Source organism: Oncorhynchus clarkii, chromosome 13, assembly GCF_045791955.1.
Source record: "Oncorhynchus clarkii lewisi isolate Uvic-CL-2024 chromosome 13, UVic_Ocla_1.0, whole genome shotgun sequence".
In the NCBI taxonomy this organism is placed as follows: Eukaryota; Metazoa; Chordata; class Actinopteri; order Salmoniformes; family Salmonidae; genus Oncorhynchus; species Oncorhynchus clarkii.
In genome coordinates, this window is record NC_092159.1 from 63,350,794 (window position 1) to 63,373,988 (window position 23,195).

Consider the following 23,195-nt stretch of genomic DNA (forward strand, 5'->3'; position numbering starts at 1 on the left):
AAGTTGCACTCCCATACCCCGGATGTGATTATTGTGTTGGCAGAGAAGGAGATGCCTCTGCCCGTACAGGTCTTTAACTTTCAGGTAAACTTGTGTTTTCAAAACTTGTTTTCAACAGTTTATATAACCGGGAACACGTTTGAATGACTATATTTTTTGTTTAGATTGAGTTGATCTATGTGGTCCTCTAACAAAGTGTTTTCAACTAGAGTTAGCTAATAAGCTAATCTTGCTAGCTAATGTTAGCTAAGAAGCTATGCTGGGGTCTCAACATCAAGTTAGTCCTTATAAGCTAATAAATTTAGCGTTAGGGCGGATTGAACTAGGTTTATTATAGATTATAAATCTTCAATTTGTTTGATAGATATAGCTAACTAGTCGGCGGATAAAAAAAAAAACAGGTGTAGCTAAATTAGTTATAGAAAATGTAAACGGACAGTTTGATGGCCTGTGTTGAGTCGTTACTGTAATTTGCTCATTTAAAAATAAACCTGACTGCAGTTAGTAATTCCTTACTAGCATAGCTACATCTGTGTCAAACGTTAGCGTAGCCACCTAAAATGCAAGCTATTTAGCTAACTAAATAAAAATGTAGTTAGCTAGAGAAGATTGCCATGGAAACAATTCTTAAATTGTCTGTTATAATCAACTAGATAAACAACATCCACCGGACTGGCAGAAGTTACTATCACCCTGAAACCTTTCACCAACCCTTGCTGTTCATTTAGAGACAACGCATTAATTGACATCCCTTTTATGCAAGAAGCAGGACTTCCATGTTTCTTATTATGTCTCAGACCTTGTTGCTTCCACCAATTCACATGTGTGACCCACCTTGTTTGTACAGCAACTACTATACACTACATCACCAAAAGTATGTGGACACCTCTTCAAATGAGTGGATTCTGCTATTTCAGCCACACCCGTTGCTGACAGGTGTATAAAATCGAGCACACAGCCATGCAATCTTCATAGACAAACATTGGCAGTAGAATGGCCCGTACTGAAGAGCTTAGTGGCTTTCAACGTGGCACCGTCATAAGATGCCACTATTCCAACAAGTCTGTTTGTAAAATTTCTACCCTGCTAGAGCTGCCCTGGACAAATGTAAGTGCTGATAATGTGAAGTGAAAATGTCTAGGAGCAACAACGGCTCGGCCGCAAAGTGGTAGGCCTCACAAGATCACAGGCTGGGACCACTGAAGCACTACTAAGTTCCAAACTGCCTCTGGAAGCAACGTCGGCACAAGAACTGTTCGTCGGGAGCTTCATGGGCTCTCAAGTGGCGCAGCGGTCTAAGGCACTGCATCTTAGTGCTAGAGGTGTCACTACAGACCCTAGTTTGTTTCCAGGCTGTATCACAACCGACCAAGTCCCATAGGGCGGCGCACAATTGGCCCAGCGTCGTTCGGGTCTGGCTGGGGTAGGCTGTCCATTGTAAATAAGAATTTGTTCGTAACTGACTTGCCTGGTTAAAAAAAAATCTATGGGTTTCCATGGTGACACCTGTCATTGTGCTCTTGGTGTGCGACTGCTCGGCCATGGAAACCCATTAAATGTTTTTGTTGAGTCGTGTAAAGCTCACTGCCATTGGAATCTGGAGCAGTGGAAACGTGTTCTCTGGAGTGATGAATCACGCTTCACCTTCTGGCCGTCCAACTGGGTTTGGTGGATGCAAGGAGAATGTTCCCTGTCCCAAAGCATAGTGCCAACTGTAAAGTTTGGTGGAGAAAGAATAATGGTCTGGGGCTGTTTTTCATGGTTCGGGCTCGGCCCCTTAGTTACAGTGAAGGGAAATGTTTACGCTACAGTATAGATTATTTTTTTGTGGCAACAGTTTGGGGAAGGCCCTTTCCTGTTTCAGCATGACATGTTTCATGTTTCACCGTGCACCAAGCGAGGTCCATACAGAAATGGTTTGTCGATCGGTGTGGAAGAACTTGACTAGCCTACACAGAGCCCTGACCTCAAACCCATCGAATTACTTTGGGATGAATTGGAACGCCGATCGCGAGCCAGGCCTAATCGCCCAACATCAGAGCCCGACCTCACTAATGCTCTTGTGGCTGAATGGAAGCAAGTCCCCGCAGCAATGTTCCAACATCTAGTGGGAAGCCTTCCCAGAGGAGTGGAGGCTGTCATAGCAACAAAAGGGGGACCAACTCCATGATAATGGAATAAGATGTTTGACAAGGAGGTGTCCACATACTTTTGGTCATGTAGTTTAATTTTTTTATATATTTTTTTATTTTACCTTTATTTAACCAGGTAGGCAAGTTGAGAACACCTTTATTTAACCAGGTAGGCAAGTTGAGAACACCTTTATTTAACCAGGTAGGCTAGTTGAGAACACCTTTATTTAACCAGGTAGGCAAGTTGAGAACAAGTTCTCATTTACAACTGCAACCTGTCCAAGATAAAGCATAGCAGTGTGACACAGACAGCAACACAGAGTTACACATGGAGTAAACAATAAACAAGTCAATAACACAGTATAATTTTCTTAAAGGGTCTATATACATTGTGTGCAAAAGGCATGAGGAGGTAGGCAATTACTTACAATACACAACCCCAAATAACATCCAGCTGTGAGAGTTCTGGCTAGCTAACTGACATGACTTATCATGCGAAGTGCTTTAAGTCATCAAGGACAGAAATCACTCTTCTGCCCCCCCCCCCCCCCTTCCTTCCCTGCATCTCCCCCTCTCCTGCCTCCATCTCCCCTCTCCCGCCTCCACTCCATCTCCCGCCTCCCCTCCCTCCTCCAGGACAGCTCAGTGTCAGAGCTGGAGGTTGCCGCAGGGGCAGAACAAGCTCAGGCTCAGGACAGCGAAAGAAACAGGGCCATGGCCAGAGACAGGGATAAGAGTAGGGCTAGCTTGGCCCAGACCTCGGCCTCAGAGCTTCCCTCTACCTCCCATAGCAGCAGCAGACCCAATCAGCTGTCAGCGTTCACTGCAGGGGACTATGTCCTCAGCCTCAGCCTCTCAGCATGCTCCCTGCTCCCAGAGGTAGGACCACCAGAGCAGACAGACCGAAGCTCTGATATATGGAGTTGTATTAAGGTCATTACCAAGGATCATTTTGCTATTTCATATTGAATTTTAAGACCCTTTAAAGTATAAAATAAAATCGAAAACATGTTTTTTTGATAAATAATTTTTGTCCTTACTGCTATTAGGGCGGCAGGTAGCCTAGTGGTTAGAGGGGCGGCAGGTAGCCTAGTGGTTAGAGAGGCGGCAGGTAGCCTAGTGTTTAGAGCAGGTAGCCTAGTGGTTAGAGCAGGTAGCCTAGTGGTTAGAGCAGGTAGCCTAGTAGTTAGAGCAGGTAGCCTAGTGGTTAGAGCAGGTAGCCTAGTGGTTAGAGCAGGTAGCCTAGTGGTTAGAGGGGCGGCAGGTAGCCTAGTGGTTAGAGCAGGTAGCCTAGTGGTTAGAGCAGGTAGTCTAGTGGTTAGAGGGGCGGCAGGTAGCCTAGTGGTTAGAGCAGGTAGCCTAGTGGTTAGAGCAGGTAGCCTAGTGGTTAGAGGGGCAGCAGGTAGCCTAGTGGTTAGAGCAGGTAGCCTAGTGGTTAGAGCAGGTAGCCTAGTGGTTAGAGGGGCAGCAGGTAGCCTAGTGGTTAGAGCAGGTAGCCTAGTGGTTAGAGCAGGTAGCCTAGTGGTTAGAGGGGCAGCAGGTAGCCTAGTGGTTAGAGCAGGTAGCCTAGTGGTTAGAGCAGGTAGCCTAGTGGTTAGAGCAGGTAGCCTAGTGGTTAGAGCAGGTAGCCTAGTGGTTAGAGCAGGTAGCCTAGTGGTTAGAGCAGGTAGCCTAGTGGTTAGAGCAGGTAGCCTAGTGGTTAGAGCAGGTAGCCTAGTGGTTAGAGCAGGTAGCCTAGTGGTTAGAGCAGGTAGCCTAGTGGTTAGAGCAGGTAGCCTAGTGGTTAGAGGGGCGGCAGGTAGCCTAGTGGTTAGAGCAGGTAGCCTAGTGGTTAGAGCAGGTAGCCTAGTGGTTTAGAGGAGCGGCGGGTAGCCTAGTGGTTAGAGCAGGTAGCCTAGTAGTTAGAGGGGCGGCAGGTAGCCTAGTGGTTAGAGGGGCGGCAGGTAGCCTAGTGGTTAGAGGGGCGGCAGGTAGCCTAGTGGTTAGAGGGGCGGCAGGTAGCCTAGTGGTTAGAGCAGGTAGCCTAGTGGTTAGAGCAGGTAGCCTAGTGGTTAGAGCAGGTAGCCTAGTGGTTAGAGCAGGTAGCCTAGTGGTTAGAGCAGGTAGCCTAGTGGTTAGAGCAGGTAGCCTAGTGGTTAGAGCAGGTAGCCTAGTGGTTAGAGGGGCGGCAGGTAGCCTAGTGGTTAGAGCAGGTAGCCTAGTGGTTAGAGGGGCGGCAAGTAGCCTAGTGGTTAGAGCAGGAAGCCTAGTGGTTAGAGCAGGTAGCCTAGTGGTTAGAGCAGGTAGCCTAGTGGTTAGAGCAGGTAGCCTAGTGGTTAGAGGGGCGGCAGGTAGTCTAGTGGTTAGAGCAGGTAGCCTAGTGGTTAGAGCAGGTAGCCTAGTGGTTAGAGGGGCGGCAGGTAGCCTAGTGGTTAGAGCGTTGGGCCAGTAACCAAAAGGTTGCTGGATCAAATCCCCGAGCTGACAAGGTAAAAATCTGTTGTTCTGCCCCTGAACAAGGCAGTCATCAAGGACAGAAATCACTCTTCTGCCCCCCCCCCCCCCCCCTTCCTTCCCTGCATCTCCCTCCACCCCCCCACCCACCTTCCTTCCCCGCATCTCCCCCTCTCCCGCCTTCCCTGCATCTCCCCCCTCTCCCGCCTCCCCCCTCCCGCCTCCCCTCCATCTCCCCCTCTCCTGCCTCCCCTCCACTGTAAGAATTTGTTATTAACTGACTTTCCTAGTTAAATAAAGGTTTAAAAAAATTGGCCCATACAAACACAGAATATCATTCACTACATGGAACAATGGATAGTCCCCCAAAAAACAACCAAAAGACAGTTTGTTCTGAAGTGTCTGACCTGTAAGAGAGATCAGCTAGCTTAGTGGTCAGAGCGTTGGACTAGTAACCGGAAGGTTTCAAGATCGAATCCCCGAGCCGACAAGGTTCCGACAAGGCACCTGAACAAGGCAGTTAATCCACTGTTCCTAGACCAGTTAACCCACTGTTCCTAGACCAGTTAACCCACTGTTCCTAGACCAGTTAACCCACTGTTCCTAGACCAGTTAACCCACTGTTCCTAGACCAGTTAACCCACTGTTCCTAGACCAGTTAACCCAGGCCGTCATTGAACATAAGAATGTGTTCTTCACTGACTTGCCTAGTTTAAATAAAAATGTTGTTTTTTTACATGTATTTAACCCCATATTTTTGGTACTAATCCAGTCTCCATATATACTTCCATAAATGTTTTTAACTTCGTACCTGGGGACCTTCAGATCAGTCTTGTGAGGCCTGTGGGCTTCCTAGAACAAAAACACTGTCATGTTTGTGAGAGTCTCACCTTCACACAGAGGGTCATATTAGTGTCTAGGCCAAACTGTTCAGACACTACAGACAGTTGGCAGATCAGCTGTACCGACTCCAGATGAGTCCCAAGTAGCTTGTCGGGGTCATAGATCAAAACGGGGAACACCGTCATGTTTGTGAGGGTCTCATCTTTCCATTGAAGGGTCAATCGTTTGTAGGCTGTTCGGACTCTACAGAAGTGAGAAGACCAATTGGGATGTCTCGTAGTCGGACAAACACCGCTCTAGCTGAAATGGATGGATTTCTATGGGGCTTTTTTAAAATGCTAATTCGATTTCAGTAGGTTCCCGGACATTGACCTTAGGAGGTTAATCTCTAAAAGTCTCTCTCTCTCTCCATCTCACCTTCTCTCTCCCCCTCCCTTCCATCCCTCTCTCTCTCCATCTCCCCTGCTCTCTCTCTCTCCATCTCCCCCGCTCTCCATCTCCCTCGCTCTCTCTTTCCATCTCCCACGCTCACTCTCTCCATCTCATCTTCTCCCTCCTCTCTCTCCCATCCCTCTCTCTCTCCATCTCCCCCGCTCGCTCTCTCTCCATCTCCCCCGCTCGCTCTCTCTCCATCTCATCTTCTCTCTCCTCTCTCTCCCATCCCTCTCTCTCCTCCAGGGGGCTGTTGAGCCGATGCAGATCGATGCTGACCCCCAGGAAGACCAGCAGAATGCTCCAGACACCAACTATGTGGTGGAAAACCCCACACTGGTATGTTACCATAGCACTAAGCTAGCCCTAGCACTGGTACGTTACTATAGCACTAAGCTAGCCCTAGCACTGGTACGTTACTATAGCACTAAGCTAGCACTGGTACGTTACTATAGCACTAAGCTAGCACTGATACGTTACTATAGCACTAAGCTAGCCCTAGCACTGGTACGTTACTATAGCACTAAGCTAGCACTGGGACGTTACTATAGCACTAAGCTAGCACTGGTACGTTACTATAGCACTAAGCTAGCACTGGTACGTTACTATAGCACTAAGCTAGCACTGATACGTTACTATAGCACTAAGCTAGCCCTAGCACTGGTACGTTACTATAGCACTAAGCTAGCACTGGGACGTTACTATAGCACTAAGCTAGCACTGGTACGTTACTATAGCACTAAGCTAGCACTGGTACGTTACTATAGCACTAAACTAGCCCTAGCACTGATACGTTACTATAGCACTAAGCTAGCACTGATATGTTACTATAGCACTAAGCTAGCACTGGTACGTTACTATAGCACTAAGCTAGCACTGGTACGTTACTATAGCACTAAGCTAGCACTGGTACGTTACTATAGCACCAAGCTAGCACTGGTACGTTACTATAGCACTAAGCTAGCACTGGTACATTACTATAGCACTAAGCTAGCCCTAGCACTGGTACGTTACTATAGCACTAAGCTAGCCCTAGCACTGGTACATTACTATAGCACTAAACTAGCCCTAGCACTGGGACGTTACTATAGCACTAAGCTAGCACTGGTACATTACTATAGCACTAAGCTAGCCCTAGCACTGGTACGTTACTATAGCACTAAGCTAGCCCTAGCACTGGTATGTTACTATAGCACTAAGCTAGCCCTAGCACTGGTACGTTACTATAGCACTAAGCTAGCCCTAGCACTGGTACGTTACTATAGCACTAAGCTAGCCCTAGCACTGGTATGTTACTATAGCACTAAGCTAGCCCTAGCACTGGGACGTTACTGACGGTATCTTCCTTAGCTTTGTAGTTCTTCTTCTATATTCTATGCTGAACACTGAACTAAATGAAGTCTGTCACATGGTGGTCTACTCCTATCATGTGTTATCTTTTCACTGTTTTGTCTCTTTCTCTCTCTCTCAATCTCGCTGTCTCTCGCTCTCTGTCTCTCTCTCTGTTTTTCTCTCAATCTCCCTGTCTCACTGCCTCTCGCTGTCTCACTCACAATTTCTCTTTTGTCTCCCTGTCTTTCATCTCTCCTGGTCTCCCTCTCTAGGACCTGGAGCAGTTTGCCTCCAGCTACAGCGGTCTGATGCGTATTGAGAGACTGCAGTTCATAGCACAACATTGTCCCCAGCTCCGTGCCGAGGCCCTGAAGATGGCCCTGTCCTTCGTCCAGAGGACCTTCAACGTAGACGTGTACGAGGAGATCCACCGCAGACTCTCCGACGCCAAGCGGTGAGAAGAAAGAGTGTGTGTGAGAGTGAAGTGGAGCCTATATAAGGTACAAAAGTGTGTGTGTGTGTGAGAGATCCCGCATGTGTGCATACGACCCTAACATCTCTGTCTATTCCCCAGACAGGCGCAGGGTGTCCCTGACGCGGTGCCTGATGGGCCGGCGGAGGCCCCTCTCCTGGACACAGCCTGGGCAGAGAATACCAGGAAAAAGGCCCTTCTAAAACTGGAGAAGCTGGACACTGACCTCAAGAACTACAAGGGGAACTCCATCAAAGAGAGCATCAGGTAACTAGCTACGGGGAGGGAACTCCATCAAAGAGAGCATCAGGTAACTAGCTACGGGGAGGGAACTCCATCAAAGAGAGCATCAGGTAACTAGCTACGGGAGGGGAAACTCCATCAAAGAGAGCATCAGGTAACTAGCTACGGGGAGGGAACTCCATCACAGAGAGCATCAGGTAACTAGCTACGGGGAGGGGAAACTCCATCAGAGAGCATCAGGTAACTAGCTACGGGAGGGGGGGGGAACTCCATCAAAGAGAGCATCAGGTAACTAGCTACGGGGGGGGAAACTCCATCAAAGAGAGCATCAGGTAACTAGCTACGGGGAGGGGAAACTCCATCAAAGAGAGCATCAGGTAACTAGCTACAGGAGGGGAAACTCCATCAAAGAGAGCATCAGGTAACTAGCTACGGGAGGGAAACTCCATCAAAGAGAGCATCAGGTAACTAGCTACGGGGAGGGAACTCCATCACAGAGAGCATCAGGTAACTAGCTACGGGGAGGGGAAACTCCATCAAAGAGAGCATCAGGTAACTAGCTACGGGGAGGGAACTCCATCAAAGAGAGCATCAGGTAACTAGCTACGGGAGGGAAACTCCATCAAAGAGAGCATCAGGTAACTAGCTACGGGGAGGGGAAACTCCATCAAAGAGAGCATCAGGTAACTAGCTACGGGAGGGAAACTCCATCAAAGAGAGCATCAGGTAACTAGCTACGGGGAGGGAACTCCATCAAAGAGAGCATCAGGTAACTAGCTACGGGAGGGAAACTCCATCAGAGAGCATCAGGTAACTAGCTACGGGGAGGGAACTCCATCAAAGAGAGCATCAGGTAACTAGCTACGGGGAGGAAACTCCATCAAAGAGAGCATCAGGTAACTAGCTACGGGGAGGGAAACTCCATCAAAGAGAGCATCAGGTAACTAGCTACGGGGAGGGGAAACTCCATCAAAGAGAGCATCAGGTAACTAGCTACGGGAGGGAAACTCCATCAAAGAGAGCATCAGGTAACTAGCTACGGGGAGGGAACTCCATCAAAGAGAGCATCAGGTAACTAGCTACGGGGAGGGAACTCCATCAAAGAGAGCATCAGGTAACTAGCTACGGGGAGGGAAACTCCATCAAAGAGAGCATCAGGTAACTAGCTACGGGGAGGGAACTCCATCAAAGAGAGCATCAGGTAACTAGCTACGGGAGGGGAAACTCCATCAAAGAGAGCATCAGGTAACTAGCTACAGGGAGGGAAACTCCATCAGAGAGCATCAGGTAACTAGCTACGGGGGGGAAACTCCATCAAAGAGAGCATCAGGTAACTAGCTACGGGGAGGGAAACTCCATCAAAGAGAGCATCAGGTAACTAGCTACGGGGAGGGAAACTCCATCAAAGAGAGCATCAGGTAACTAGCTACGGGGAGGGAACTCCATCAAAGAGAGCATCAGGTAACTAGCTACGGGGAGGGAACTCCATCAAAGAGAGCATCAGGTAACTAGCTACGGGGAGGGGGAACTCCATCAAAGAGAGCATCAGGTAACTAGCTACGGGGGGGAAACTCCATCAAAGAGAGCATCAGGTAACTAGCTACGGGGAGGGAACTCCATCAAAGAGAGCATCAGGTAACTAGCTACGGGGAGGGGAACTCCATCAAAGAGAGCATCAGGTAACTAGCTACGGGGAGGGAAACTCCATCAAAGAGAGCAGCAGGTAACTAGCTACGCGGAGGGGGGGGGGGGACTCAAGTAGACATTGTTTTCACTGTGTTACATGTGTGTCACAAGCAGTAGAGATGGAACTCGACTGTGTCACAAGCAGTGGAGATGGAACTCGACTGTGTCACAAGCAGTGGAGATGGAACTCGACTGTGTTACAAGCAGTGGAGATGGAACTCGACTGTGTCACAAGCAGTGGAGATGGAACTCGACTGTGTTACAAGCAGTGGAGATGGAACTCGACTGTGTCACAAGCAGTGGAGATGGAACTCTACTGTGTTACAAGCAGTGGAGATGGAACTCGACTGTGTCACAAGCAGTGGAGATGGAACTCGACTGTGTTACATGTGTGTCACAAGCAGTGGAGATGGAACTCGACTGTGTCACAAGTAGTGGAGATGGAACTCGACTGTGTTACATGTGTGTCACAAGCAGTGGAGATGGAACTCGACTGTGTCACAAGTAGTGGAGATGGAACTCGACTGTGTTACAAGCAGTGGAGATGGAACTCGACTGTGTCACAAGTAGTGGAGATGGAACTCGACTGTGTTACAAGCAGTGGAGCTGGAACTCGACTGTGTTACATGTGTGTCACAAGCAGTGGAGATGGAACTCGACTGTGTCACAAGTAGTGGAGATGGAACTCGACTGTGTTACAAGCAGTGGAGATGGAACTCGACTGTGTTACAAGCAGTGGAGATGGAACTCGACTGTGTTACATGTGTGTCACAAGCAGTGGAGATGGAACTCGGACAACATGCATGGCTAGAACCTCGGACATCTGCTGGGTTTACACACACCCAGTGATTTCAGCTCCATGAGAGGAGCTCTCTGTCGTCTTTCCTTCCGGTTCTCTGCTGCCCATGACTGGAACCAACTGCAAAAATCTCTGAAGCTGGAGACTCACATCTCCCTCACTAGCTTTAAGCACCAGCTGTCAGAGCAGATCACAGATCACTGCAACTGTACATAGCCCATCTGTAAACAGCCCATCTACTTACCTCATCCCCATACTGTATTTATTTATTTATCTTGCTCCTTTGCACCCCAGTATCTCTACCTGCACATTCATCTTCTGGCGATCTACCATTCCAGTGTTTAATTGCTATATTGTAATTACTTTGCCACCATGGCCTATTCATTTCCTTAACTTACCTCATTTGCACTCACTGTATATAGACTTTTTGTTTTCTTTTGTTCTACTGTATTATTGACTATGTTTTGTTTATTCCATGTGTAACTCTGTGTTGTCGAATTGCTATGCTTTATCTTGGCCAGGTCGCAGTTGCAAATGAGAACTTGTTCTCAACTAGTCTACCTGGTTAAATAAAGTGTACACTTTGGGATAAGGTTGGAGGATGTGGACACAGCCAGTGATGTGGTATGGGAGAGGAAGGGCCTCAACCCAAATGGAACCAGTCTACTACTCAACAAGTTCTCTCTCTGGATCCCCCCCTCCCTCTCTCTCCTCCCTCCCCCTCTATTCTCCTCCCTCCCCCTCTCTCTCCTCCTCCCTCCCCCTCTCTCTCATCCTCGCCCCTCTCCTCCCTCCCCCTCTCTCTCATCCTCCCCCCTCTCCTCTCCCTATCCTCCGCCCTCTCTCCTCCCCCTATCCCTCCTCCTCCTCCCACTATCCTCCCCTCTCTCCTCCCTTCTCTCCTCCTCCTCCTCCCCCTCTCTCTCCTCCCTTCTCTCTCCTCCTCCTCCCCCTCTCTCTCCTCCCTTCTCTCTCCTCCTCCTCCTCCCCCTCTCCTCCCTTCTCTCTCCTCCTCCTCCCCCTCTCTCTCCTCCCCTTCTCTCTCCTCCCCTCCTCTCTCCCCCCCCTCTCCCCTCCCTCTCTGTCTGTTCAGGCGGGGTCATGATGACCTTGGGGACCACTATTTAGACTGTGGAGATCTCAGCAACGCCCTGAAGTGTTACAGCCGAGCCCGAGACTACTGCACTAGTGCCAAGCATGTCATCAACATGTGTCTGAACGTCATCAAGGTACTATGACATCATCAACACGGTGCCTCCGGAATGTTTATGAACGTCATCAAGGTACTATGACATCATCAACATGTGTCTGAACGTCATCAAGGTACTATGACCTCATCAACACGGTGCCTCCGGAATGAATGTTTATGAATGTTCATGTCAACTTTTATCGTCAAGTTGTGTCTTCACTTGGTCAAGTCTATAAACGTGGATTGTCTTGACCTAACATCCTTGGAAGTTTTCTCAAACCTTTTCTCTCCTCTGTCTGTCTCATGTCTCTCTCTCTGTGTATTTCTCTCTCGCTAGGTTAGCGTTTACCTCCAGAACTGGTCCCATGTGCTTAGCTACGTCAGCAAGGCAGAATCCACTCCAGAGATAGCTGAGGTTAGTACTGAATGACATGAAATATGACCTTTCCATCGTACCTTCCTAGTGAGAGAAACTTGTCAAACCAAGCAGTATGAGAATTTGTTCAATAGATGTTCTCCTTTTTAAATTGTTGTGTGTGTGTATAGTAGACTCTAATATAGCCTTCACACTGAGAGAAAATCACTGACTTACCTCCCGCTTGCTTGTTCTTCTAGCAACGAGGAGAGAGAGACAGTCAGAACCAATCTGTCCTCACCAAATTAAAATGTGCTGCGGGTAAGACCTCATACTGTTAGGAGGACCACTGAAGTCTACAGCTAAGACATTATACTGTACTGTTAGGAGGACCACTGAAGTCTACAGCTAAGACATTATACTGTTAGGACTACTGAAGTCTACAGCTAAGACATTATACTGTTAGGAGGACCACTGAAGTCTACAGCTAAGACATTATACTGTACTGTTAGGAGGACCACTGAAGTCTACAGCTAAGACATTATACTGTACTGTTAGGAGGACCACTGAAGTCTACAGCTAAGACATTATACTGTTAGGAGGACCACTGAAGTCTACAGCTAAGACATTATACTGTACTGTTAGGAGGACCACTGAAGTCTACAGCTAAGACATTATACTGTACTGTTAGGAGGACCACTGAAGTCTACAGCTAAGACATTATACTGTTAGGAGGACCACTGAAGTCTACAGCTAAGACATTATACTGTACTGTTAGGAGGACCACAGAAGTCTACAGCTAAGACATTATACTATACTGTTAGGAGGACCACTGAAGTCTACAGCTAAGACATTATACTGTTAGGAGGACCACTGAAGTCTACAGCTAAGACATTATACTGTTAGGAGGACCACTGAAGTCTACAGCTAAGACATTATACTGTTAGGAGGACCACTGAAGTCTACAGCTAAGACATTATACTGTACTGTTAGGAGGACCACTGAAGTCTACAGCTAAGACATTATACTGTACTGTTAGGAGGACCACTGAAGTCTACAGCTAAGACATTATACTGTACTGTTAGGAGGACCACTGAAGTCTACAGCTAAGACATTATACTATACTGTTAGGAGGACCACTGAAGTCTACAGCTAAGACATTATACTATACTGTTAGGAGGACCACTGAAGTCTACAGCTAAGACATTATACTGTACTGTTAGGAGGACCACTGAAGTATACAGCTAAGACATTATACTATACTGTTAGGAGGACCACTGAAGTCTACAGCTAAGACATTATACTGTACTGTTAGGAGGACCACTGAAGTCTACAGCTAAGACATTATACTGTACTGTTAGGAGGACCACTGAAGTCTACAGCTAAGACATTATACTGTACTGTTAGGAGGACCACTGAAGTCTACAGCTAAGACATTATACTGTACTGTTAGGAGGACCACTGAAGTCTACAGCTAAGACATTATACTGTACTGTTAGGAGGACCACTGAAGTCTACAGCTAAGACATTATACTGTTAGGAGGACCACTGAAGTCTTAGGTCATAACAGGTAATAAAACCTATTCTTAAATTGTGAGTTGCGCTTTCTAATGTTTGTCTTGACCCCACCCCCTCCAGGTTTGGCAGAGCTGGCCTCTAGAAAGTACAAACCGGCCGCTAAGTGCTTCCTCCAGGCTTCATTTGACCACTGCGACTTCCCAGAGGTCAGATATCAATATATCCCCCTATCTCTGACCCCTACTCACTTGACCCTGTCCCCCAACTCACCTGACCCCGCCCCCAACTCACCTGACCCCGCCCCCGACTCACCTGATTTCCCCCCCCCAACTCACCTGATTCCCCCCCCCCCCAACTCACCTGACCCCCCCAACTCACCTGATCCCCCCAACTCACCTGATTTCCCCCCCCCCCCCAACTCACCTGACCCCGGCCCCAACTCACCTGACCCCCAACTCCACCATATCTGGTCTGAGCCATGATGTTGCTGTGTACATGGAGTGTTTTAGGATTGAGGAGTTGTAACCTGTTGTGGACCCCCTCCCCAGCTCCTGTCCCCCAGTAATGTAGCGGTGTATGGAGGGATGTGTGCCCTGGCCACCTTCGACAGACAGGAACTACAGAAGAACATCATCTCAAGCAGGTAGGCTCCCTACGCAGTGTGCACCACACTTAGTCGTCCCCTCCTGAGAAGTACACTTCAGGTAAATGCTAACTGTTGTTATTTGAAGAGCTTCATTGTTCTCTCCAAGTGAAGGCCTTGATGAGAACTGTTATGGAGAGGAGCAGCTTGTTGGGTGATGACAGATTTCAGTACATATTGAAACGTCAGCATCTCTTTCTCCCTGTCTCTCTCTCGCTCTTTCTCCCTCTCTCTCTTTCTCTCTCTCTCTCTTTCTCCCTGTCTCTTTCTCCCTGTCTCTTTCTCTCTCTGTCTCTGTCTCTGTATCTCTCTCTCTCTCTGTCTCTGTATCTCTCTCTCTCTGTCTCTGTATCTCTCTCTCTCTGTCTCTGTATCTCTCTCTCCCTGTCTCTCTTTCTCCCTGTCTCTCTCCCTGTCTCTTCTCTCTCCAGCTCCTTTAAGTTGTTTTTAGAGTTGGAGCCCCAGGTGCGTGACATAATCTTCAAGTTTTACGAATCAAAGTACGCATCCTGTCTGAAACTACTGGATGAGATGAAGGTAAGGAAGAAAACAGTTTAATAAGGACAGTTACAGGCTGACTAGATGATAATGGAGAAGACAGTTACAGGCTGACTAGATGATAATGGAGAAGACAGTTACAGGCTGACTAGATGATAATGGAGAAGACAGTTACAGGCTGACTAGATGATAATGGAGAAGACAGTTACAGGCTGACTAGATGATAATGGAGAAGACAGTTACAGGCTGACTAGATGATAATGGAGAGGACAGTTACAGGCTGACTAGATGATAATGGAGAAGACAGTTTAATGTGGACAGTTACAGGCTGACTAGATGATAATGGAGAAGACAGTTACAGGCTGACTAGATGATAATGGAGAAGACAGTTACAGGCTGACTAGATGATAATGGAGAAGACAGTTACAGGCTGACTAGATGATAATGGAGAAGACCGTTACAGGCTGACTAGATGATAATGGAGAAGACCGTTACAGGCTGACTAGATGATAATGGTTACTCTAACCACTAGGCTACCTGCCGCCCCTCTAACCACTAGGCTACCTGCCGCCCCTCTAACCACTAGGCTACCTGCCGCCCCTCTAACCACTAGGCTACCTGCTCTAACCACTAGGCTACCTGCCGCCCCTCTAACCACTAGGCTACCTGCCGCCCCTCTAGCCACTAGGCTACCTGCCGCCCCTCTAACCACTAGGCTACCTGCCGCCCCTCTAACCACTAGGCTACCTGCCGCCCCTATAACCACTAGACTACCTGCCGCCCCTCTAACCACTAGGCTACCTGCCGCCCCTCTAGCCACTAGGCTACCTGCCGCCCCTCTAACCACTAGGCTACCTGCCGCCCCTCTAACCACTAGGCTACCTGCCGCCCCTCTAACCACTAGGCTACCTGCCGCCCCTCTAACCACTAGGCTACCTGCCGCCCCTCTAACCACTAGGCTACCTGCCGCCCCTCTAACCACTAGGCTACCTGCCGCCCCTCTAACCACTAGGCTACCTGCCGCCCCTCTAACCACTAGGCTACCTGCCACCCCTCTAACCACTAGACTACCTGCCGCCCCTCTAACCACTAGGCTACCTGCCGCACCTCTAACCACTAGGCTACCTGCCGCACCACTAGGCTACCTGCCGCACCACTAGGCTACCTGCCGCACCACTAGGCTACCTGCCGCACCACTAGGCTACCTGCCGCCCCTCTAACCACTAGGCTACCTGCCGCCCCTCTAGCCGCTAGGCTACCTGCCGCCCCTCTAGCCACTAGGCTACCTGCCGCCCCTCTAGCCACTAGGCTACCTGCCGCCCCTCTAACCACTAGGCTACCTGCCGCCCCTCTAACCACTAGGCTACCTGCTCTAACCACTAGGCTACCTGCTCTAACCACTAGGCTACCTGCTCTAACCACTAGGCTACCTGCTCTAACCACTAGGCTACCTGCTCTAACCACTAGGCTACCTGCTCTAACCACTAGGCTACCTGCTCTAACCACTAGGCTACCTGCTCTAACCACTAGGCTACCTGCTCTAACCACTAGGCTACCTGCTCTAACCACTAGGCTACCTGCTCTAACCACTAGGCTACCTGCTCTAACCACTAGGCTGCCTGCTCTAACCACTAGGCTACCTGCTCTAACCACTAGGCTACCTGCTCTAACCACTAGGCTACCTGCTCTAACCACTAGGCTACCTGCTCTAACCACTAGGCTTCCTGCCGCTCCATGGCTCAAAAACAACTGGGATTTGAATGTGCACCAAACACCAATGCCCTTCCTCTCTCTCCTGCAGGATAACCTTCTATTGGACCTGTACCTGGCCCCCCACGTTAGAACACTGTACACACAGATCAGAAACAGAGCCCTTATACAGGTGAGACCGTCATGGCACCATGACAACACAACAGTGTTTTACACCTGGATTCCTTTCCTTCATATCCCTACATAACCTGTGTCCTGAGTCAGTACTTCAGCCCAAGTTGTTAACCTGAGTCAGTACTTCAGCCCAAGTTGTTAACCGGAGTCAGTACTTCAGCCCAAGTTGTTAACCGGAGTCAGTACCTCAGCCCAAGTTGTTAACCCGGTGTGTGTGTGTGTGTGTGTGTCAGTACTTCAGCCCGTATGTGTCTGCAGACATGACTAAGATGTCCCAGTCCTTCAACACCACAGTGTTATCTCTGGAGGATGAACTGACCCAGCTCATACTGGAGGGACTGATCAACGCACGTATAGACTCTCACAGCAAGGTAACACACACACAGACTCTCACAGCAAGGTGACACACACACACGCACGTATAGACTCACACAGCAAAGTAACACACACACACGTATAGACTCTCACAGCAAGGTAACACACGTATAGACTCTCACAGCAAGGTAACACACACGTATAGACTCTCACAGCAAGGTAACACACACACACGTATAGACTCTCACAGCAAGGTAACACACACACACGTATAGACTCTCACAGCAAGGTAACACACACACACGTATAGACTCTCACAGCAAGGTAACACACACGCACGTATAGACTCACAGCAACGTAACACACACACACGTATAGACTCACACAGCAAGGTAACACACACACACACACGTATAGACTCACACAGCAAGGTAACACACGTATAGACTCTCACAGCAAGGTAACACACATATAGACTCTCACAGCAAGGTAACACACACACGTATAGACTCACAGCAACGTAACACACACACACACGTATAGACTCACAGCAACGTAACACACACACACACGTATAGACTCACACAGCAAGGTAACACACACACACACACACGTATAGACTCTCACAGCAAGGTAACACACACGTATAGACTCTCACAGCAAGGTAACACACACGTATAGACTCTCACAGCAAGGTAACACACACGTATAGACTCTCACAGCAAGGTAACACACACGTATAGACTCTCACAGCAAGGTAACACACACGTATAGACTCTCACAGCAAGGTAACACACACGTATAGACTCTCACAGCAAGGTAACACACACGTATAGACTCTCACAGCAAGGTAACACACACGTATAGACTCTCACAGCAAGGTAACACACACGTATAGACTCTCACAGCAAGGTAACACACAAGTATAGACTCTCACAGCAAGGTAACACACAGGTATAGACTCTCACAGCAAGGTAACACACACACACACACATATAGACTCTCACAGCAAGGTCACACACACGCACGTATAGACTCACACAGCAACTTAACACACACACACACATGTATAGACTCACACAGCAACTTAACATACACACGCATGTATAGACTCACACAGCAACGTCACACACACACACATACACGTATAGACTCTCACAGCAAGGTAACAAACACACACAAGGTATAGACTCTCACAGCAAGGTAACACGCACACACGTATAGACTCTCACAGCAAGGTAACACACACGTATAGACTCTCACAGCAAGGTAACACACACGTATAGACTCTCACAGCAAGGTAACACACACACACGTATAGACTCTCACAGCAAGGTAACACACACACACGTATAGACTCTCACAGCAAGGTAACACACACACACACACACACGTATAGACTCTCACAGCAAGGTAACACACACACACACACGTATAGACTCTCACAGCAAGGTAACACACACACACACACGTATAGACTCTCACAGCAAGGTAACACACACACACGTATAGACTCTCACAGCAAGGTAACACACACACACACACACACACATATAGACTCACACAGCAAGGTAACACACGTATAGACTCTCACAGCAAGGTCACACACACGCACGTATAGACTCACACAGCAACTTAACACACACGCACATATATAGACTCACACAGCAAGGTAACACACGTATAGACTCACACAGCAACGTCACACACACACACATATAGACTCACACAGCAACGTCACACACACACGTATAGACTCTCACAGCAACTTAACACACACGCACATATATAGACTCACACAGCAAGGTAACACACGTATAGACTCACACAGCAACGTCACACACACACACATATAGACTCACACAGCAACGTCACACACACACGTATAGACTCTCACAGCAACTTAACACACACACACGTATAGACTCTCACAGCAACTTAACACACACACACACACACATATAGACTCACACAGCAAGGTAACACACGTATAGACTCTCACAGCAAGGTAACACACACACACACGCACGTATAGACTCGCACAGCAAGGTCACACACACTAGCCGTAGACCAGTCTCTCTACACATCAACTATCACTACAGAGGTACACACCAGTCTCTCCCCAGTTCCCGTGTGAGTAAGTAACTTCCTGTTTCCTGTATGTGTGATGTCAGATCCTGTATGCGAGGGACGTGGACCAGAGGGGCCATACGTTTGAGAAGTCTGTCCACATGGGCAAGGAGTTCCAGAGACGAGCCAAAGCCACGATCCTCAGAGCTGCTGTGCTGCGCAACCAGATACACGTCAAGGTGACCACAGCTGTTACCACCTGGCCCCAGTCTAGACTACAGCTGTTACCACGCGGCCCCAGTCTAGACTACAGCTGTTACCACACTGCCCCAGTCTAGACTACAGCTGTTACCACGCGGCCCCAGTCTAGACTACAGCTGTTACTATACGGCCCCAGTCTAGACTACAGCTGTTACCACCTGGCCCCAGTCTAGACTACAGCTGTTACTATACGGCCCCAGTCTAGACTACAGCTGTTACCACGCGGCCCCAGTCTAGACTACAGCTGTTACCACGCGGCCCCAGTCTAGACCACAGCTGTTACCACCTGGCCCCAGTCTAGACCACAGCTGTTACCACCTGGCCCCAGTCTAGACTACAGCTGTTACCACGCGGCCCCAGTCTAGACTACAGCTGTTACCACGCGGCCCCAGTCTAGACCACAGCTGTTACCACCTGGCCCCAGTCTAGACTACAGCTGTTACCACCTGGCCCCAGTCTAGACCACAGCTGTTACCACCTGGCCCCAGTCTAGACCACAGCTGTTACCACCTGGCCCCAGTCTAGACCACAGCTGTTACCACGCGGCCCCAGTCTAGACTACAGCTGTTACTATACGGCCCCAGTCTAGACTACAGCTGTTACCACGCGGCCCCAGTCTAGACTACAGCTGTTACTATACGGCCCCAGTCTAGACTACAGCTGTTACCACGCGGCCCCAGTCTAGACTACAGCTGTTACCACGCGGCCCCAGTCTAGACTACAGCTGTTACTATACGGCCCCAGTCTAGACTACAGCTGTTACCACACTGCCCCAGTCTAGACTACAGCTGTTACTATACGGCCCCAGTCTAGACTACAGCTGTTACCACGCGGCCCCAGTCTAGACTACAGCTGTTACTATACGGCCCCAGTCTAGACACTGCCCCAGTCTAGACTACAGCTGTTACCACGCGGCCCCAGTCTAGACTACAGCTGTTACTATACGGCCCCAGTCTAGACTACAGCTGTTACCACGCTGCCCCAGTCTAGACTACAGCTGTTACCACGCGGCCCCAGTCTAGACTACAGCTGTTACTATACGGCCCCAGTCTAGACTACAGCTGTTACCACCTGGCCCCAGTCTAGACTACAGCTGTTACCACCTGGCCCCAGTCTAGACTACAGCTGTTACCACGCGGCCCCAGTCTAGACACTGCCCCAGTCTAGACTACAGCTGTTACCACGCGGCCCCAGTCTAGACTACAGCTGTTACCACGCTGCCCCAGTCTAGACTACAGCTGTTACCACACGGCCCCAGTCTAGACTACAGCTGTTACCACACTGCCCCAGTCTAGACTACAGCTGTTACCACACTGCCCCAGTCTAGACTACAGCTGTTACCACACTGCCCCAGTCTAGACTACAGCTGTTACTATACGGCCCCAGTCTAGACTACAGCTGTTACTATACGGCCCCAGTCTAGACTACAGCTGTTACTATACGGCCCCAGTCTAGACTACAGCTGTTACCACGCGGCCCCAGTCTAGACTACAGCTGTTACTATACGGCCCCAGTCTAGACTACAGCTGTTACCACACGGCCCCAGTCTAGACTACAGCTGTTACCACACGGCCCCAGTCTAGACTACAGCTGTTACCACGCGGCCCCAGTCTAGACCACAGCTGTTACCACACTGCCCCAGTCTAGACTGCAGCTGTTACCACGCAGCCCCAGTCTAGACTACAGCTGTTACCACACGGCCCCAGTCTAGACTACAGCTGTTACCACACGGCCCCAGTCTAGACTACAGCTGTTACTATACGGCCCCAGTCTAGACTACTGAGATGGATCTTTCCCAGACACACATGAAGTCCTGAATAGAAGCATTGTCAATGGAGATTCTTCACTCCAGGACTAGGTTTAATCTATGTCTGGGAAACCGGACCCCTGGGGATTAAGCTGCTTCCTCTATATCCCTCAGTTTATGGGGAAACCTTGGGATAGTTCACCGGGTGTTTTGATCATGTTGTCAGAGCTTTTCATTTATCAGGTGATGTATTGTTTTAGTACTGTGTCAGTTTGAAATCAACTGTTGTGTGCCCCTCGAGACAATTTATCCACCTCTCTCTCCTCTCTAAACATTTCACTGTTAAGTCTACATTTGTTCACTTCTCTCTCTCTCCTCCTCCTCTCTCCCTCCCTTCCCTCTTCTCCTCCTCTCTCCCTCCCTTCCCTCTTCTCATCCTCTCTCTCCCTCCTCCTCTCCCCTCCCTTCCCTCTCCTCCTCTCTCCCTCCCTTCCCTCTTCTCATCCTCTCTCTCTCCTCCTCTCTCCCTCCCTTCCCTCTCCTCCTCTCTCCCTCCCTTCCCTCTTCTCCTCCTCTCCCTCCCTTCCCTCTTCTCCTCCTCTCTCCCTCCCTTCCCTCTTCTCATCCTCTCTCTCTCCTCCTCTCTCCCTCCCTTCCCTCTCCTCCTCTCTCCCTCCCTTCCCTCTTCTCATCCTCTCTCTCTCCTCCTCTCTCCCTCCCTTCCCTCTCCTCCTCTCTCCCTCCCTTCCCTCTTCTCCTCCTCTCCCTCCCTTCCCTCTTCTCCTCCTCTCCCTCCATTCCCTCTTCTCATCCTCTCTCTCTCCTCCTCTCTCCCTCCCTTCCCTCTCCTCCTCTCTCCCTCCGTTCCCTTTCCCTCTTCTCATCCTCTCTCTCCTCCTCTCTCCCTCCCTTCCCTCTTCTCCTCCTCTCTCCCTCCCTTCCCTCTTCTCATCCTCTCTCTCTCCTCCTCTCTCCCTCCCTTCCCTCTTCTCCTCCGCTCTCCCTCCCTTCCCTCTTCTCATCCTTCTCCTCCTCCTCTCTCCCTTCCCTCTTCTCATCCTCTCTCCCTCCCTTCCCTCTTCTCATCCTTCTCCTCTCTCCCTTCCCTCTTCCTCCCTCAGTCCCCTCCTAGAGAAGGCAACCTGGGGGAGCTATCAACAGCCAACAGCCAAACAACCAGGATGAGCAGCACCATGTGACAGGGACGTCCCGTCATGACACCATCGCTGGCTGTGTCTGGCACTCTGCTCTCTATGTAGTGCACTACCCTATGGGACCCTGGTCAAAAGTAGGGCGCTATGTAGGGAATAGGGTGCCATTTGGTACACAGACGATACCTGGTGCCTTTGAATGAACAGAGGGAGTGTGGGGTGCCTGTCCACAACAGGCCTCAGGTCCTTCTTTTGGCCAAGTCAAAGCTACAACTGCTAAGCTGGAGTCTGGCCAACAGTGGGGCACATGGTGTCATTTGAGAAGCAGCCTATGACATGGCCCCAACGTTAGCAAAAAAAACACCTGCGTCCCCTCAAACGGCCCGTCCCCCCGTCCCCTCAAACGCCCCCTTTCCCTCGAACGGCCCCCTGTCCTCTCAAACGGCCCCCCCCGTCCCCTCAAACGGCTCCCTGTCCCCCCCCCCGTCCCTTCAAACGGCCCCCCTGTTCCCTATGGTGCTCTACTTTTTACCAGGGCCTACGTTTCCTGGCGGGAGAGAAGACGAGAACAAACACAATGAAAATAATTTAAGTTGGTGAAGATACGATGTCTGTTGACACACGAGACCCAACAACACCTTGTTTACTCAAATGAAGTTAAAATAAATGGAACGTTGTGGAAGAGACGAGGCACTTCCAGCTGTAGCTGGCTGGTTCTTTGTAAAGAGATGCACTTTGCTCTGTACCCGGTGACAAACACTGATTACACATTGGGAGGGAAAAACACAACCTGGACACAGAACAAGCTTTTAATAAAGATACATACTAAATGAGACGGACTCTTTCTTTGGTGGTGTTTAGATGACGTTTCCAATACAGCCACAGATTCCTGTTACCACAATTACGTTAAGGTAATCTAGAGCAGTGGTTCCCAACCCTGGTCCTCCAGTAGCCCCCAACCCTGAGTTGGGAAACACTGTTGGGGGATACTGGAGGACCAGGGTTGGGGGATACTGGAGGACCAGGGTTGGGGGATACTGGAGGACCAGGGTTGGGGGATACTGGAGGACCAGGGTTGGGGGATACTGGAGGACCAGGGTTGGGGGATACTGGAGGACCAGGGTTGGGGGATACTGGAGGACCAGGGTTGGAGTCTCAGTGAGACGGCGTGTTCTTTCAGTCCTTCAACCAC

General features: G+C 49.5%; 1 protein-coding gene across 1 annotated transcript; it reads left to right on the forward strand.

Moving 5' to 3' along the window:
- Positions 1-22,836, forward strand: LOC139365243 (COP9 signalosome complex subunit 1-like). Its single transcript, XM_071102746.1, has 14 exons — positions 1-84; positions 6,087-6,179; positions 7,445-7,626; positions 7,747-7,911; positions 11,466-11,601; positions 11,899-11,976; positions 12,177-12,237; positions 13,555-13,640; positions 13,983-14,077; positions 14,509-14,614; positions 16,377-16,457; positions 16,693-16,830; positions 18,949-19,083; positions 21,974-22,836. The coding sequence occupies exons 1-14, from the start codon at positions 52-54 to the stop codon at positions 22,049-22,051; spliced, it is 1,467 nt and encodes a 488-aa protein (XP_070958847.1). The 5' UTR covers positions 1-51; the 3' UTR covers positions 22,052-22,836.
- Positions 22,837-23,195: the final 359 nt, after the last annotated feature.